The sequence below is a fragment of the Pecten maximus genome, chromosome 10 (genome assembly GCF_902652985.1).
Source record: "Pecten maximus chromosome 10, xPecMax1.1, whole genome shotgun sequence".
Lineage (NCBI taxonomy): Eukaryota > Metazoa > Mollusca > Bivalvia > Pectinida > Pectinidae > Pecten > Pecten maximus.
The window spans coordinates 1,368,390-1,387,446 of record NC_047024.1 but is presented as its reverse complement, the minus strand read 5'-3'; the positions used below and the strand labels follow the sequence as shown (position 1 = coordinate 1,387,446).

At 37.5% G+C, this 19,057-nt stretch overlaps 1 protein-coding gene across 1 annotated transcript; it reads left to right on the top strand.

Annotated features, from left to right (window-relative positions):
* The first annotated feature begins 3,667 nt into the window (after nt 1-3,667).
* On the top strand, nt 3,668-16,658 carry LOC117335877. The gene is made up of 6 exons (XM_033896133.1): nt 3,668-3,750; nt 4,772-4,991; nt 5,590-6,888; nt 7,680-7,830; nt 10,791-10,926; nt 15,727-16,658. Exons 2-6 carry the CDS (start codon nt 4,852-4,854, stop codon nt 16,656-16,658), a joined length of 2,658 nt encoding a protein of 885 aa, XP_033752024.1. The 5' UTR covers nt 3,668-3,750; nt 4,772-4,851.
* Nucleotides 16,659-19,057: the final 2,399 nt, after the last annotated feature.

The window sequence follows — 19,057 nt, the reverse complement described above, 5'->3', positions numbered from 1 at the left end:
TCCAGATATATATTTATATAATCCAAAATCATCCAGATATATATTTATAGAATCTAAATCATCTGGATATATATCTATATAATATAAAATCATCCAGATATATATTTGCATAATCCAAAATCATTCAGATATACATTTATAGAATCTAAAATCATCCGGATATATATCTATATACTATTAAATCATCCAGATATATATTTATAGAATCCAAAATCACCGAGATATATATCTTTGTAATATAAAATCATCAAGATTATATCTTTATAATCTAAAATAATCCAGATAAAATACTCCAGATAAAATAATCCAGATATACATGTATCCAGTGGTTAAAGGGAGATAACTACAAAAAATATCATACTCTTGCAACCTTAAATGTAAATAGTTTTTTTCTTGAAGAGAGATGTCATAATATTTCTTTACACAAATGGTTGTTTACAAGAAGTGTGTTAGAGAAGAGATGGTTGGAGAATGGACTTGAAAGATCTGGGAGATGAGAGATGAGTATCTCGTCGTTTCAGAATGAATACTTCAATCTATAGAGCGTAGTATAAATACCACGAGAGACAAATTGTTATTCAGAACCGATTTACAATTGTCAAGGAGAGCTATATGAATTCAGTTGGATTATCAATTGCTTGACACTGAGAACTGATTTACAACTGTTAAGGACTGGAGAGCTGTGTGAATTCTGTTGGATTATTAATTCCTGGAACTGTTAACTGTGGGATTTATAAATATTCTTCATTCTGGAGAAACGGATAGGAAAGGATTATTCAAGGAAAGTTGTTATAAGATCAGTAATTAACAATGTTGATTTAATACACCACCTTTTACACGTCAATTGTAATTGTAAATTATCTTTGTAACTTGCAAAGTGTTTGTATATATCATTAAACTGTGTATTGAACTTAGCTGCTGTATTTCATATTTCTGTTATTATCACGTAACATCATACATATAAATATTTATATAATCCAGAATCATACATATATATATTTATATAATCCCAAATCATACATATATATATTTATATAATCCCAAATCATACATATATATATTTATATAATCCCAAATCATACATATATATATTTATATAATCCAAAATCATACATATATATATTTATATAATCCAAAATCATACATATATATATTTATATAATCCAAAATCATACATATATATATTTATATAATCCAAAATCATACATATATATATTCAAAGAATCTAAAATCATCCAGATAAATATATTCATATAATCCAAAATCATTCAGATTTACATGTATATTTATATAATCTACAGTCATCAAGAAATATATTTATATAATCCAAAATCTTCCAGATATATATGTATATCATCTAAAATCTTCCAGATATATAATTATGTAATCCAAAATCATCCAGATATATATCTATATAATCCAAAATCATTAAGATATACATGTATATTTATATAATCTAAAATAATCCAGATATATATTTATATAATCTAAAATCAATGTTTCATATTCCAGTGGTTGAGTGGAGGCAACTCTTACAAAAATATAAAACTCTTGCAACCTTATATGTCAATAGATTTGTCTGGAATAGTATAAATACCACGAGAGACAAATTGTTATTCAGAACTGATTTACAATTGTCAAGGAGAGCTATATGAATTCAGTTGGATTATCAATTGCTTGACACTGAGAACTGATTATATATATATCATTTACATACGATCACATACAGACATAGAACATGGAACACTTACACAAATATAGTAGGTATATATATCATTTACATGCGATCACATACAGACATAGAACGTGGAACACTTACACAAATATAGTAGGTATATAGGTATCTGATATAAACAACAAAAAATATCGTAATGTTGTAAAAACGATCCCCCTCGGCCGATACTTAATTCGCCGAGGGCCTATTATGATTAATTAGGAAACATCTTAGTTGGTGTACAGATGGTAAAAGTAAATAAATAAATAAATAATATAACTTAAAGGTTTAACAAAATAATATCGCGTTGATTTATATATATATTCATATAATCAAAATCATTCAGATATACATTTATAAAATCCAAAATCATCAAGGTATATATATATATATAATCAAAAATCATCCTTATATATATCTAAAATCACCCAATAACGATAATGCAACATTTTTTATTCTGAAATCTGATATGAATGCAATGTCGTCCACTAGCAGTATTTAGGGACGAATCCACGTGCGGGGGAATTCAAAATATCTCTGCCGTTGGTCGCATGCATAGCGTTCTAGTGTTGAACATGATGCAGTCACGCTAGTATCCGCCTTCGGCCCACGTTTGCCGAAGGGTTCATTGTGGTTTCTCCAGTTACTAAAACATTATTCTTATTGTATTTTATTGCATTTCCAGTACTTCTTATATATATTATGTGATTGTATTTGTAATTTTTTGTGTTTTGATAAAGGGGCGGATTGCCTCGAAAATTTTACAAGCCTTATTGTTTACACTGTTTGAATTACTTCTTTGCCCCATCTAAAATCACCCAGATATACATTTATAAAATCCAAAATCATCAAGGTATATATATATATAATCCAAAATCATCCAGATACACTGTATATATTTTTATAATCTAAAATCATTCAGATATATTTATATAATCTAAAACCATCCTTATATATATATTTAAATGATCTAAAATCACCCAGATATACATTTATATAATCCAAAATCATCCAGATATACATGTGTATTTATATAATCCAAAATCATTCATATATAATTGTAGATTCTAAAACCATCCAGATATATATTTTTATAATAAACCATTCAAAGTAACACATATTCACAAACATCTTGACTTAACTTCAGTGATAATATAACTGGAATGAACATATTAATGGCGTATAATAAAAAAAATGTATATAAAGGAGTAATTCGTGAAAAATAATCTTGATAGAAAAACACTAACAACCATTTATATATCTGCTCGTATTGTAAGGGACAATTGCTCTTCGTATTTGAAAAAAAATATACTTGAGTCAGTACAATTAGAAGCTGTGAGAATGAGAATATATATATAGCAACCGACCTTAAGGTCAAAAGTTTTTTTTAACCTTAAGGTCAAACAATTGTTTTACCTTTATGATAGAATGGCGTGAAACGCAACGATATCCGAAGTATACTCAAACCAGAGACTTATATTAATTTAGTATATAAGTCTCTGCTCAAACTTAATATCTGTATAAACTTTACGAAAATCTGTCAAAGAATGAAGTTGCTAATTAAGTGTAGATTTACATTGAATCGGAATGGGACGGGACGTGACAAGACGGAACGGACAGGGACACCATATGCCCCCAGCCCACTGTATGGGGTAATAAAAATAGGAAAACACTACAAAAACGAGATATCAATGCGAAACATCCGGGACACTCGCAGAATTTTAGTGGTGCGCAACCTATTTATATGCTACCTTTAGCCGAATATACTGGTGCTACTTGGTTCGTCCATCGGCGTATTGAGATGTTACTGGTTGTTATATAGCAAACTATATTGATAGCAAGTTTATCCATCGATGCGAGTAAAGAAAACCACCAAGAGGTACGACTATGATGTTATACGTGGATTTCATTTTTTCGAAAAACGACCCAGACAAATGTTTTCCGGCTTTCATCGTACACAAACTATACAGTAACGTTCCGGTAAATAATTCCGTTATCGTACCAAGTGGGCCCATGTATGCATCGCCTTCGGATAGGTAAGACCCATCCGGTTCATATTCACAAAAGTAGAAATCTGATGTTATAATATGTTTTAAGTGTTAATCTACAGTGATCTGGACATCGAAATTTTATTTTAAAACTTGAAATTCTACTGTGTACTACAGTAAAGTCACGAAATGTAAGTTGATGGCGTAATATTATGGGTCATTTTTCTGTCCTGTCAACTAGGATGTAGAAACAAGCTATTCCAAATGTCAGGTAAATGTCAGAGAAGCAGAGAAGCTTAATTTGATTTTTGATTGTATTGATACTTATCATGTAGGCCTAGGATACTGGAATAAACTTTGATGAGGTCAGCACCAGATTGTAACTTTGTTTGGTAATATAAACGGTGTCTGAGGAGAAATGTAACCGATTAATTTTATCCTCCCTAGCAGAGACCTATATACTAGTATATAGGTCTCTGTCCCTAGTGAGAGAGAAGTAATTTTACATTTCCTTATTGGCCTACTAAGTCTATATCTTTGAATCTTACCCACGTCTGATAATAATGTGGCCGATTTACAACTTCAACCATACAAATTAACTATGGCAACAATTTGTTTTTGTTTGTTTGTTTTTTTTATATTTTTTTTTTACAATTGCAGCATGACACAAACAAACAAGGAAGGTTTTTGGCCAAATATATTACCATTCAATATAGCATGACAATGCACATTTGCAGCACACGTGAACAGTTTAAATGGCTACACTATATATAGCCTACACCACTTGGGCACACACTCGCATGTACAAAACACAACTATCGACCACGTTAATCTTAGTGTAGGTATGACAAATAAATTAGGCCTATGACCATTTCCCGTTATCTATATAATATCAATTATAAAGTTATTTTATTATAAATCTGTACAACTCATATACATATATAAATTTATTGCATTATATTATGATTACAACTACCCACAAATCTCAGGCATTTAATTCTGACAATTATTGCTAATTTCTTGTTTAAACTTTTCATAAAAAGTTTTTCATTTTATCTCTCCATAACAGAAATCAACAGGACCGTACAGATGACCACGATGGGTGTCAGGGTTTGACAGTAAATTTGGTCGCCTGCATCTAAACAGAGGATGGCACAAGACAACAACTTACATATTGCAGATGGCCTAGACCTGATAGAGGCAGCCATAAGGGAGGTGAAGTTTCTGGAGAAAGTCGACCAACAGCCATCACTCTACAGTGGACCTATTGTGAGGAGGGCTATTTACAGGTAAGAATTTGACAGGTATTTTGGGAACGTGACCCTGTCCTGAAACTGGGGAAATATTACCAGTGTTTCAAATGACAGTTTGAAATCAATTGTGAAAGTTAAACTTTAACAAAGTCCAATAATTATTTCATGTTTTTATTTACACATCTGTTTCAGTTACACCAGCTCAGGTTCTCTGTATAAATCTAAAAGTTGATGATCATCACAGAATCGTTTACACCAGCTAATGTTCTTGGTATAAATCTAAAAGTCGATGATCATCACAGAATCGTTTACACCAGCTAATGTTCTCGGTATAAACAGCGATGTCTCTTTATTCATAGCTATTTTAATGCCACATTATAATTGTTTGTGCATTTTTATAAACCAACGTGTCTTTGGATACCCAGAAATTTTATGCGGTAAAAAGGCCTTATATCATTATAGACCGCTCACGAAAAAACATTTTACACAAAGCACAATGTGAGGGAAAGAATGGGGGGATAGCTTATTGAAGAAAAAGAAATAGCATTTTACAGAAGACCCATTTAGAGATATTGATTACCAAAAAGAGGCTTATTGCTGAATTGTATTAACGATACTTTGTTTTTATCTACAGGTATGAGTCCTTGTGGCTCCCCCTGGCAGCCAAGCACAATAAAAACACCCTGGTGGCACCGCTGGATATTGCTTGGGTGTGGCACTGCCACATGTTGGCACCTGTAGCCTACACAAGGGACTGTGAGAAGGCTGTGGGATGTGTGGTCGACTTCAAGATCTTCCTCAACAATAGAGACAACCAGTATAATATGGACCTGGCCAGGTCCTACTGGGAGGAAATGTACCCTGGGGAGCCATTTGCTGTCTGTCTGGATGAAGAGAGCTGCTCAAACACAGATTTTACTTCCTCTTTTACTTATGACATAGAAAAAGCTGTTAAAAGGCAGCAAGCTTTTTATTATCAGGTCTCTCTTCCTCATTATCTGGATAAAAAGTTCATGTCAGCAGGTTTGAAACGCTACGAAAAGTTTCTGTCTTTAAAGAAAATGAATCCAGAGCTTTTTATCGTACCTTGTTATGACATAGACTTAATCTGGCATACTCATCAACTACATCCTATTACATATAAAGAAGATACGGTGAGAATTCTTGGAACACATTTCAATCATGACGATTCTGTCAATGACCGAAGTTTAGGATCCAAACTATGCACAGCCAGTAGCGAGACACAGAAATGTTGGCAACAGATGTTTGGGGAAGATTTTTCTTACTTCGGAGCCATGTACAGAGGGGATTCACCTGCGGGCAGACTTTGTGAAGTTCCTGTAACTCAAATTTATGCTGAATGTTCAAAAATTGCCAGTTTCAATATTCAAAGCATTGACATAGATAATGAAACCATGCATCCAAAGAAAATTGCCAGTCTTAAATTCATGAGTATACTGGAAGGTGGAATAGACTTAGAATTATTGAAGTTAAAAAAGCCACATGATCATCATCATAGACTTTGGAATGAAACAAATTTATCTACGGCCAACAAAAATTATGAAATTGACACAAACTTTAGTAAATCCGTTCATCTAAGGCTAAGCAGAAAAACAGGATTTGTGAAAAAATTCACTGGAAAACCTCCTCGAGTAATAGGAACATTTGAGGTCGATTCCATACTGAAAAAATGTTTGGCAAACGATGACAAAGTCACAAGTGTTGGGACTGTGTGTGAAATGTCAGACGGCTCCATTATCAAATTACAACAGAATGTGGAGATTATTAAGATATCACAGTGTCGTCTTGGTGTACAAATTGGGACGTTTGAGGATGCTGTCATGCCAGAAGTATCGGAGCAACTGTGGGGTCCCATTCCTTTGCCACGCCTCCCCGCTGGACAACAAAACACATGTTCTGTAGCATCACACAGGTGAGTTGAGACTCGGTTATGTGTATCCCACAGGTAGGTCGTAACTTGGTGATGTGTAAAACTTGTTCTGTATGTAGTGTCACACAGGTAGGTCGTGACTCGTTGATTTGTAAAACCTGGTCTCTATGTAGCATCACACAGGTGAGTTGAGACTCGGTTATGTGTATCCCACAGGTAGGTCGTGACTCGGTGATGTAGATAATGAAAGACTGACATTCCCGTTTTCATCAATGATGGAAGGTATACCTAAGTTAACGTGACTATGTGGTTTTATGGACCCAAGAAAAAGATATTGACATAGTTGAGGTCTATATTACTTGAAAGGTTTATGATTTTTTAACAAAATGTTCACTGAATATAAAGATCATGGAGCTATCACATTTAAAAAAAAAAAAAAATGAAAATGAAACATAGAAAATTGCACAGAGAAAATGACTGCATTTGACCATAGCATGGTACATAAATAATGATATCAACGGTAACTTGAAATGAAGTCACACAGATAATATTATAATTTATATGTTAATAGAAAGTTAATATGACAAGTCATGATAGCAATAATAATGGCATTGATTTGAAATAAATATAGACAATATTAATTAATCTGTTTAGTTAGTATGACAATTATTCATCAATCACAATCTGATTTAAAGCGTTTCAGTTGTCATGGTAGATAGTTATGGCCATTATGTAACAGCTGATTTCAGTCTGATCACACTGATTGAGACCTCCATGTGACTGATTACCAATGAAGATGTAGCTATATGATGTACTTTACCTGTTATTTTCAGGGTGAGGAACATGCGTGGGCAGGTAATGTTTACCTGTCGTGTCATACACAGTATAGCTCTGCTCACCTCTGCTGTCCAGATCTACTATCAGGACAAACTGGCTGTTGTCTGTCATCTCATCGGCACCGACCAGCTTCCTCTACCCTCCCAGGTACAGTAATAATTATCTACCGACCAGCTTCCTCTACCCTCCCAGGTACAGTTATAATTATCTACCGATCAGCTTCCTCTACATCCCAGGTACAGTAATAATTATCTACCGACCAGCTTCCTCTACCCTCCCAGGTACAGTAATAATTATCTATCGACCAGCTTCCTCTACCCTCCCAGGTACAGTAATAATTATCTACCGACCAGCTTCCTCTACCCTCCCAGGTAAAGTAATAATTATCTACCGACCAGCTTCCTCTACCCTCCCAGGTACAGTAATAATCATCTACCGACCAGCTTCCTCTACCCTCCCAGGTACAGTAATAATCATCTACCGATCAGCTTCTTTTACCCTCCCAGGTACGGTAATAATTATCTACCGACCAGCTTCCTCTACCCTCCCAGGTAAAGTAATAATTATCTACCGATCAGCTTCTTTTACCCTCCCAGGTAAAGTAATAATTATCTACCGACCAGCTTTCTCTACCCTCCCAGGTAAAGTAATAATTATCTACCGATCAGCTTCCTCTACCCTCCTGGGTACGGTAATAATTATCTACCGACCAGCTTCCTCTACCCTCCCAGGTACAGTAATAATCATCTACCGACCAGCTTCCTCTACCCTCCCAGGTACAGTAATAATTATCTACCGACCAGCTTCCTCTACCCTCCCAGGTACGGTAATAATTATCTACCGACCAGCTTCCTCTACCCTCCCAGGTACGGTAATAATTATCTACCGACCAGCTTCCTCTACCCTCCCAGGTAAAGTAATAATTATCTACCGACCAGCTTCCTCTACCCTCCCAGGTACAGTAATAATTATCTACCGACCAGCTTCCTCTACCCTCCCAGGTACGGTAATAATCATCTACCGACCAGCTTCCTCTACATCCCAGGTACAGTAATAATTATCTACCGACCAGCTTCCTCTACCCTCCCAGGTACAGTAATAATCATCTACCGACCAGCTTCCTCTACCCTCCCAGGTACGGTAATAATTATCTACCGATCAGCTTCCTCTACCTCCCTGGTACAGTAATAATTATCTACCGACCAGCTTCCTCTACCCTCCCAGGTACAGTAATAATCATCTACCAACCAGTTTCCTCTACCCTCCCAGGTACGGTAATAATTATCTACCGACCAGCTTCCTCTACCCTCCCAGGTACAGTATAATCATCTACCGATCAGCTTCCTCTACCCTCCCAGGTAAAGTAATAATTATCTACCGACCAGCTTCCTCTACCCTCCCAGGTAAAGTAATAATCATCTACCGATCAGCTTCCTCTACCCTCCCAGGTACAGTAATAATTATCTACCGATCAGCTTCCTCTACCCTCCCGGGTACGGTAATAATTATCTACCGATCAGCTTCCTCTACCCTCCCAGGTACAGTAATAATTATCTACCGACCAGCTTCCTCTACCCTGCAGGTACGGTAATAATTATCTACCGACCAGCTTCCTCTACCTGCGAGGTACAGTTATAATTATCTACCGACCAGCTTCCTCTACCCTCCCAGGTACAGTAATAATTATCTACCGACCAGCTTCCTCTACATCCCAGGTACAGTAATAATTATCTACCGACCAGCTTCCTCTACCCTCCCAGGTACGGTAATAATTATCTACCGACCAGCTTCCTCTACCTCCCAGGTACAGTAATAATTATCTACCGACCAGCTTCCTCTACCCTCCCAGGTACGGTAATAATTATCTACTGACCAGCTTCCTCTACCCTCCCAGGTACAGTAATAATTATCTACCGACCCTCCCAGGTACAATTATCATTTATATTTCAGAATACTTTACTGTACAGATATTACAAACAACAGGTGAGGCCTTTGCCTACGCTTTGAATAATTATCCAGGAAGGAAAAAATAGATGCTGATTCAGAAATCTTCCAATAGTAAATAGACATTTTAAGGTATAATCCTTTGAAAATCAAGCCCTGTTTCCTAATGTTCAATCATGTTGTACAAGTACATTTAATAGTTTGTAACTATGTGAACTGCTATCTGATGACAGATTTATAGCTAAAATTAAGACAGTCATGCTGTTTTGAGGCTTTGGAGGTGGGAAAGATTTGTAAGTCAGAGAATTGAAATGAATTGCATTTAACATCACAATGCAGTTAACTAACTATACAGTTTCTTTTGGCAATTTTAATATTTACGATTTCAGATTTGTTTTATATTATGCACCTGAAGATCTAATACAGTTAAACCTATAGTACAAAAGGCAGTGTGTTCTTTAGATAATTTTCCATTTTTAGGCTTCACCATTGTCCATTGTCTGTTGTGCATAAACTTTTCACATTTCAAATTTCTTCTCAAATTCAAACAGTGGGATTAAACTGTAACTTGCCTGAAATTATCTTTAGATGGTCCTGACCAAGTGTTGATAGTTATTTTTTGGGTCGGTCAGAAAGCCAAGATGGCCGCCATGGCAGCCATCTTGAAAAAAACATTTAATATTCTTCTCCAGTTCCATAGGTGCCATTCAGCTGAAATTTGATATGGATGTTAAGAAAGCGAGCCAACAAAGTGTTTTTATTTTTCAGCCTCGTAAAAACTTTGACATGGTAAACACGGCGGCCATTTTGTAATATGGTTGCACAATCATGGTTTTCCTGAACAACACTATTTCAAACTTCTCAGCTCTAACTTACCTGAAATAATCCTGAGATTGTCCTGATCAAGTGCTGTTATTTTTCGGGTTGGTCCGAAATCCAAGATGGCCACCATGGCCAACAGTGCCACTATACTTGCTACAGAGTATTATACTAAAATAGTATAAAGGTATTTAGAGTCAGATGACTGTTGAAGCCTATGGGCCTCTTGTTGTACTCCTTTATCATTGTATTTTAACTCCCAATATCCTGGGATTTGAAGTTTTATAGTTGATATTTACATAAATAAGTAATACTTACTGTAACTATGAAACACTATTTTACAGGTGGATAAGGATGTGTGTCCAGTCCTTAGTCCCAGTAAGGGTGAACGGGCCATACTCATCAAAAATAACAAGGGAGACTGGGCAATTGTAGTAGCAAGTTGGACTGGTCGGAAGCGGGGCGTCCCAGGGACTCGAGGTAAGGCATTCACTTAGTCCAATGCTACTGTCTTATTAACAGTATAAAGCTACTATACAATGTAACATGTATGTCATTACTGTATAACATAAAACGTTCTGTACCTTCGTTGTTTTCCTGGTTGATATGGAACCAGGAATATAAATATAAAGTTGTTCTCACAAAATAATTTGAAAGCTCTAATAAAACCAATTCTACACTTGTGTCATTACATGTACATCTCCGATGTGGGAGAAGTTTTATAGACCAATGAAATCGTTATTAGCTCACCTGCCCGAAGGGCAAGTGAGCTTATGCCGTGGTGCGGCGTCCGTCGTCCGTCCGTCCGTCCGGCGTCAACTTTTTAGGTCACCTGAGACAAAGTCTCAAGTGACCTATTCTAATCCCCTTTTGTCCGTCGTCGTGCGTCGTGCGTCGTCCGTCGTGCGTCGTCCGTCCGTAAACAATTCACATTTTCGACTTCTTCTCCAAAACCCCTAAACCAAATTCCATGAAATTTGGCAGGAAGCTTCTATGGCGAAAGGTCAACCAAAATTGTAAATTATATGGTCCCCACCCCCCAGGGGCCTGAGGGGCGGGGCTAAAAAGGGTCAAATTGACTAAAACTTCAAAAATCTTCTTCTCTACTCTCAGATATGGTGGAATCAAACACTCTTCATAGATGGAAGGGTCTTAAGGTGCTTTACCAAAATTGTAAATTTCATGACCCAGGAAATCACATTTTTGACTTTTATTTGTTTGATTTGTATTGGAATTCATTCTAATTTGGTAAACATTGTCAGCATGGGATGACAGTTTGATGGCATGCACATGTTGGCCCTGACTGACCCCCAGGGGCTAATGGGCAGGGCTAAAAAGGGCCAAATTGACTGAAATTTCAAAAATCTTCTTCTCAAGACCAAAATAAGGTGGAATCAAATACTCTTTATAGTTGGAAGGGTCTTAAGGTGCTTTACTAAAAGTGTGAATTTCATGACCCTGGGGTCTCAAGTTTGCCCCTGGGGAGGGGGGAAACTTTACTAAAGTTTATATAGGGAAATCACATTTTTTATTAGCTCACCTGGACCAAAGGTCCGGTGAGCTTATGTCATGGCGCAGCGTCCGTCGTCCGTCCGTCGTCCGTCCGTCCGTCCGTCCGTCCGTCGTCCGTCCGTCCGTCGTCCGTCAACATTTACTTCAAATCGCTACTAGTCAAGAAGTTCTTATTGGATTTTTACCAAATTTGGCCAGAAACATCCTTGGCAAAAGGGGAACAGATTTTGCATAAATGGTGACTCTGACCTCCGAGGGGCCAAAGGGGCGGGGCCCAATAGGGGAAATAGAGGTAATTCTTTTAAATCGTTACTAGTCATAAAGTTATGAATGGATTTGAACCCAACTTGGTCAGAGACATCCTTGGGGGAAGGGGAACAGATTTTGCATAAATGGTGGCTCTGACCCCCGAGGAGCCAAAGGGACGGGGCCCCAATAGGGGAAATAGAGGTAATTCCTTTAAATCGCTACTAGTCATAAAGTTATGAATGGATTTGAACCCAACTTGGTCAGAAACATCCTTTTGGGAAGGGAAACAGATTTTGCATAAATGGTGACTCTGACCCCCGAGGGGCCAAAGGGGCGGGGCCCAATAGGGGAAATAGATGTAATTCCTTTAAATCGCTACTTGTCATAAAGTTATGAATGGACTTGAACCCAATTTGGTCAGAGACATCCTTGGGGGAATGGAAACAGATTTTGCATAAATGGTGACTCTAACCCTAAAGGGGCCAAAGGGGCGGGGCCCAATAGGGGAAATAGAGTTAATTCATTTAAATCGCTACTAGTTATAAAGTTATGAATGGATTTTAATCCAATTTGGTCAGAAACATCCTTGGGGGAAGGGGAACAGATTTTGCATAAATGGTGGCTCTGACCCCAAAGGGGCCAAAGGGGCGTGGCCCAATAGGGGAAATAGAGGTAATTCCTTTAAATCGCTACTAGTCATAAAGTTATGAATGGATTTGAACCCAATTTGGTCAGAAACATCCTTGGCAGAAGGGGAACAGATTTTGCATAAATGGTGACTCTGACCCCCGAGGGGCCAAAGGGGCGGGGCCCAATAGGGGAAATAGATGTAATTCCTTTAAATCGCTACTTGTCATAAAGTTATGAATGGACTTGAACCCAATTTGGTCAGAGACATCCTTGGGGGAATGGAAACAGATTTTGCATAAATGGTGACTCTAACCCTAAAGGGGCCAAAGGGGCGGGGCCCAATAGGGGAAATAGAGTTAATTCATTTAAATCGCTACTAGTTATAAAGTTATGAATGGATTTTAATCCAATTTGGTCAGAAACATCCTTGGGGGAAGGGGAACAGATTTTGCATAAATGGTGGCTCTGACCCCAAAGGGGCCAAAGGGGCGGGGCCCAATAGGGGAAATAGAGGTAATTCCTTTAAATCGCTACTAGTCATAAAGTTATGAATGGATTTGAACCCAATTTGGTCAGAAACATCCTTGGCAGAAGGGGAACAGATTTTGCATAAATGGTGACTCTGACCCCCGAAGGGCCAAAGGGGCGGGGCCCAAAAGGGGAAATAGATGTAATTCCTTTAAATCTCTACTAGTCATTAAGTTATGAATGGATTTTAACCCAATTTGGTCAGAGACATCCTTGGGGGAAGGGGAACAGATTTTGCATAAATGGTGACTCTGACCCCAAAGGGGCCAAAAGGGCGGGGCCCAATAGGGGAAATAGAGGTAATTCCTTTAAATCGCTACTTGTCATAAAGTTATGAATGGATTTGAACCCAATTTGGTCAGAAACATCCTTGGGGGAAGGGGAACAGATTTTGCATAAATGGTGGCTCTGACCTCAAAGGGACCAAAGGGGCGGGGCCCAATAGGGGAAATAGAGGTAATTCCTTTAAATCGCTACTAGTCATAAAGTTATGAATGGATTTGAACCCAATTTGGTCAGAAACATCCTTGGGGGAAAGGGGAACACATTTTGCATAAATGGTGACTCTGACCCCCCGAGGGGCCAAAAGGGTGGGGCCCAATAGGGGAAATAGATGTAATTCCTTTAAAGTGCTACTAGTTATAAAGTGATGAATGCATGCATGTTCTAAAAACAATTCTTGAGGTCTTTCAGACCTTTAGAGAGTCTGGACTTCATTAATCTTTTAAGCAGTTCGGATTCCCACACTATAACCATATATAGCATTGTTAGAGATTTACAAATAAAACAAATTCAATATGAACATTATTTTGACATTTGGTCCAATTCAACCAGGTGAGCGATACAGGCCCCATGGGCCTCTTGTTATAATTTGTTTGAATTCTATTGGAATTCATTCAAACTTGGTTAACATTATCACCTTGTGAAGGCAGTTTGATGGTATACACATGTTTGCCCTGACTGACCCCCAGGGGCTAGTGGGCGGGGCTAAAAGGGCCAAATTGACTGAAATTTGAAAAATCTTCTTCTCAAGACGGAAATAAGTTGGAATCAAATACTCTTTGTAGTTAGAAGCATCTTAAAGTGCTTTACTAAAATTTTAAATTTCATGACCCTGGGGTCTCAAGTTTGCCCCTCGGGAGGGGGTAAACTTTACTATAGTTTATATAGGGAAATCACATTTTTCACTATAATATGTTTGATTTCTATTGGAATTCATTCTATTTTGGTTAACATTATCAGCTTGGGATGACAGTTTGAGGGTATGCACATGTTGGCCCTGACTGACCCCCAGGGGCTGATGGGTGGGGCTAAAAAGGGTCAAATAGACTGAAATTTCAAAAATCTTCTTTTCAGACTGAAATAAGATAGAATCAAATACTGTTAATAGATGGAGGGATCTTAAGGTGCTTTACTAAAATTGTGAATTTTATGACCCTGGGGTCACACATTTACACCTGGGGAGGGGCCAATTTTACTATAGTTTATATAGGGAAATCACATTTTTGACTGATTTGTTTGATTTCTATTGGAATTCATTCTAACTTGGTTAACATTTTCAGCATGGGATGAAAGTTTGATAATATGCACATGTTGGCCCTGACTGACCCCTAGGGGCTTATGGGCGGGGCCAAAAATGGTCAATTAAATTAACTGAAATATTTCAAATCTCAGGTGACCGTTAAGACCCATGGGCCTCTTGTTAACCAATGAAATCGTTATTATATATCTGATGTGGGAGAAGTTTTATTAACCAATGAAATCGTTATTATATCTGATGTGGGAGAAGTTTTATTAACCAATGAAATCGTTATTATATCTGATGTGGGAGAAGTTTTATTAACCAATGAAATCGTTATTATATCTCTGATGTGGGAGAAGTTTTATTAACCAATGAAATCGTTATTATATCTGATGTGGGAGAAGTTTTATTAACCAATGAAATCGTTATTATATATCTGATGTGGTAACTGTTCATGATGTGGTAGAATTTATAAGGTCACCTGAGACATATGAAGGTAGACAGGGTAAGAGAAACACTATCATTCACCCTGTCAGAGTGAGACATGCAGTGGGTCACAATCCTCGGGATAAGATTCTTAAGATGCCAAATACACAAGAACCGCCCTCAGTTTCACTCTGAAGGGTTTGAATGATTCCATTAATCCTAAAAGTTTCTGGTTGTAATTTATATGAACTTTCCAACTTTGTATGTAAATCTATACAACTGTAATTTGTTTGAGATTTAATCTCTCCTAAGGTCGTATTTATAACAACATTAAGTACCATCTCACTGAAACAAGATCTTTTGACTTTGTGTAATAGAACAACTATATACTTTTTATCACGTTTCTAATGTAGGTAAGCGTGGGATACCTGGAAGTCAGGGTCATCTAGGAGTGAAAGTCTTCCTCACAGCCAGAAACACTTGGACAACAGCAGAGGTTGATCTGAATCCCCACTCAGACCAGTACACTGTCAAGTTGGATGGGGTGACGATGGAACTAATTGATGGGACAATTACCTACACGAAAAACTTCACAGAGATGGCGGAGAAGTTAGGACTGATTTTCAGTGTGTCACTCCTCCATGTTCTTTGTCAGCCTCGACCAAAGAACTGGCAACCTGGACAATCACTACAGACACCAGCCAAAAAACGAGGAAAAGTTCGTATCCAACAATTACCGTCTGAGGATCACATGATGCTCGTAGGAATGGGGCTGATGATGCTGACACCTTGTAATCACTTCATCAGACACAAGTTTGGGCCTGACAAGTCCAGACAGTTTTTCTTGCATGGTACCCAGGACATGAGTGATGGCAGTGACGAGGAGGGTTTTCTAAACACAGAGCTAGGGGATGGGGAAGTTAGAGGACACCTTGACCTTGAACTTAAGGTAGAGAACAGTGAAAGTGATCAAGAAACAGAGGAAAATGAATGGGATTTTGATGTGGACTTGGAGGGCGATGTTGAGGGAGAGGAAACTGGGGGTTGTGGCGGATGTGGAGGCTGTGGGGGAGGAGGTGATGATGGGGGGTCAGGATGGGGAGGAGGAGGTGATGGCGGGGGGTCAGGATGGGGAGGTGATGGGGGAGGAGGTGATGGGGGAGGAGGTGATGGTGGGGGGTCAGGATGGGGAGGCGATGGCGGAGGTGGTGACAACGGAGGTTGGGGTGGTGGCGACGGGGGTTGGGGTGGTGATGGTGGTGGTGGTGGTGGCGATGGAGGTGGAGCGGGGGGATGCGGAGGAGGGGGATGTGGAGGAGGGGGATGTGGAGGGTGTGGAGGATAAAATTTTCAGAAGACTTATTGAAGAAAATCCAAGCTGACTGATATTAACTGAGAAGTGTTGTGGTGTCATCTGAAAAGGTCCTGGGTAAGATTATGGTGTAAGCTGAGGTGTAGGAGCTGTTTTATGGATAAACATACACAGTTGATTGTATATCAAATAAGCAAACACAAAAAATCAGTGAAAACACCAGGACTTGGGTGCAATTCATAACAGTAAATCATTTAAAAGACTAGTTAGTTGTGTGGACATAACTTGTAAATCAGTTAAAGTGCCTTATAGACCTATGTTTTCATACATTTGATATTATAAATGATTGTGTAACTGTTGACTATTGGTGCCTCATACAAAACTTTTTTTCTTTGTTGAAGAGAAGTTGTTAATGATTTGTTCTTCAGTTTTAGAAGCTGTCTACTGGCTCAACGTTCATGTTTTATTGTATCATTATTATTGATGAATTATTGGTTATCAATATTCTCCACAAAGATGATAATGAAGAACACCATCTTGACCTATTGATTAAGACAACTGAGATACATACCAGGAGATTTATCATACATGAAACAGGAAATCTTACCCTCCATCCAGGCACCTTTTTGTAACATTTGGTGTAAACTGATGCCACAATAGGGTGACATTGCCTTTCTTGTGCCACTAATTCAGTGGAATTGAAGAATATCGTTCTGATGCATTTTTGATACAGTTATTAACAAGAACAAATTTTTATTACATGTATTTTGTAACATCACCCTCGACTGTAGATCAATCTCTATTAAATAACTATATTAGCTCAACTGAATTTCTACATATTAGCTTCTTCATAGCTACACTGGTATATACAAAAAAATTCTAGGCATGTGTTTTTTTCTCTGCCAAAATTATGAATTCACTATAAAGATAAATAGTTATCTTAATCTATGATATCTGTTGGTCAAAAGAAATACCATTATTTGCTAAAAGAATGTTAAATAAACTGAAATTGACTGAAGCAGATACGAGTTGGCGTAGAGGATTCATTTGGTAGACTGATAGATTAGATGATGTTGAGTTAGCGTAGAGGGCGGGTAGACTGAGGGACTAGCTAATGGAGAGTTAGCGTAGAGGGCGGGTAGACTGAGGGACTAGCTAATGGAGAGTTAGCGTAGAGGGCGGGTAGACTGAGGGACTAGCTAATGGAGAGTTAGCGTAGAGGGTGGGTAGACTGAGGGATTAGCTAATGTAGAGAGTTGGTATAGAGTTAGGTATAGTCTTCCTTTATTAGCAATATATATAAATGTCAAAGTAATATTGAACTTAACTTTATTGAACAAAGCTCACTTAAGAGCTTGTCTTCCTAGAAAATAACAAAGCTCACTTAAGAGCTTGTCTTCCTAGAAAATAACCTGCAACAGTTGCATGTATTGTACAGATATACTTGCTTTGTATACATCGATATATACTTAATTGATAAGATTTACATGTTATATAGTACTATGCATTGCACCAATTTACCAGAGATAAGCCCATGACTTTGTAATGCCTGCCATACATTGACGTTGATATAGGTTTTTAGCTCTACTGGCCCGATATTTGGCGGGTAACTACATAATGAAGGTTCTTTGGATGGAGCCTCGCAAAGTTTGCAAAAGAAATTACCTTAATTAATATTCAGGGTCACAGAGGTCAGATTTGTTGAAATATGAAGTACTACTGACTATCTCAGGCCTAGAATGAAGTTCTTTTTGATAAAAGAAAATCAAAGAATCATCCAACAACATCAGGTGGGTGATACAGGTCTTTTGTGCCTCTTGTATTAATGAGGATAATTTTTTAAATATATACTTACCAGGTAAACTTTAATTGGGTTGTTGTGCTGGTTAACTTTGGTGTTATTTATATATATACACATGTTATACATATTAAGGAAATGTACATATTATATATAAACAACAGAATGCTGATTTTAAAACAATCTGTGATACAAGTTGTTGTGTACCGTCTGATAATGCTTTCTGTATACATCTATCGACATACCTCTAGTGGTCTACATCCCGTGGATTGAATCACGTTTTCTTCTACCATTAAAATTTTCTAACAAGTCGGCAAGTATTGAGATTTTGATTATACCAACAATGATGTTCGTTTGTTACTGTAGTAATATAACATTTCCTGAGAGAACATGTTTTGATTGACTGTGTCAATCCGAGGTTGTATAAGCTTTTGTAAAGGTAGAAAAATCAGTTATTTAATTCATAGTTATTAGTGAAATATAAATATTTTTTATAAATTAATACTGTAACCACATTTAGTGATAGTATTAGAATACGTGATAATATAAGATATTATGTTGTGATATTATTTTCAGTATTAAATGGCCAAATCAGAATGCTATTGAAATATGCAAATTTTTCTGTTGGTGACTT

Coding starts and splice junctions, on each gene's coding strand:
- LOC117335877 (XM_033896133.1), top strand. CDS start 4,852: ATGGCACAAGACAACAACTTACATATTGCAGATGGCCTAGACCTGATA. Junction 4,992..5,589: donor GTGAGGAGGGCTATTTACAG/GTAAGAATTTGA, acceptor TTTTATCTACAG/GTATGAGTCCTTGTGGCTCC. Junction 6,889..7,679: donor TGTTCTGTAGCATCACACAG/GTGAGTTGAGAC, acceptor TGTTATTTTCAG/GGTGAGGAACATGCGTGGGC.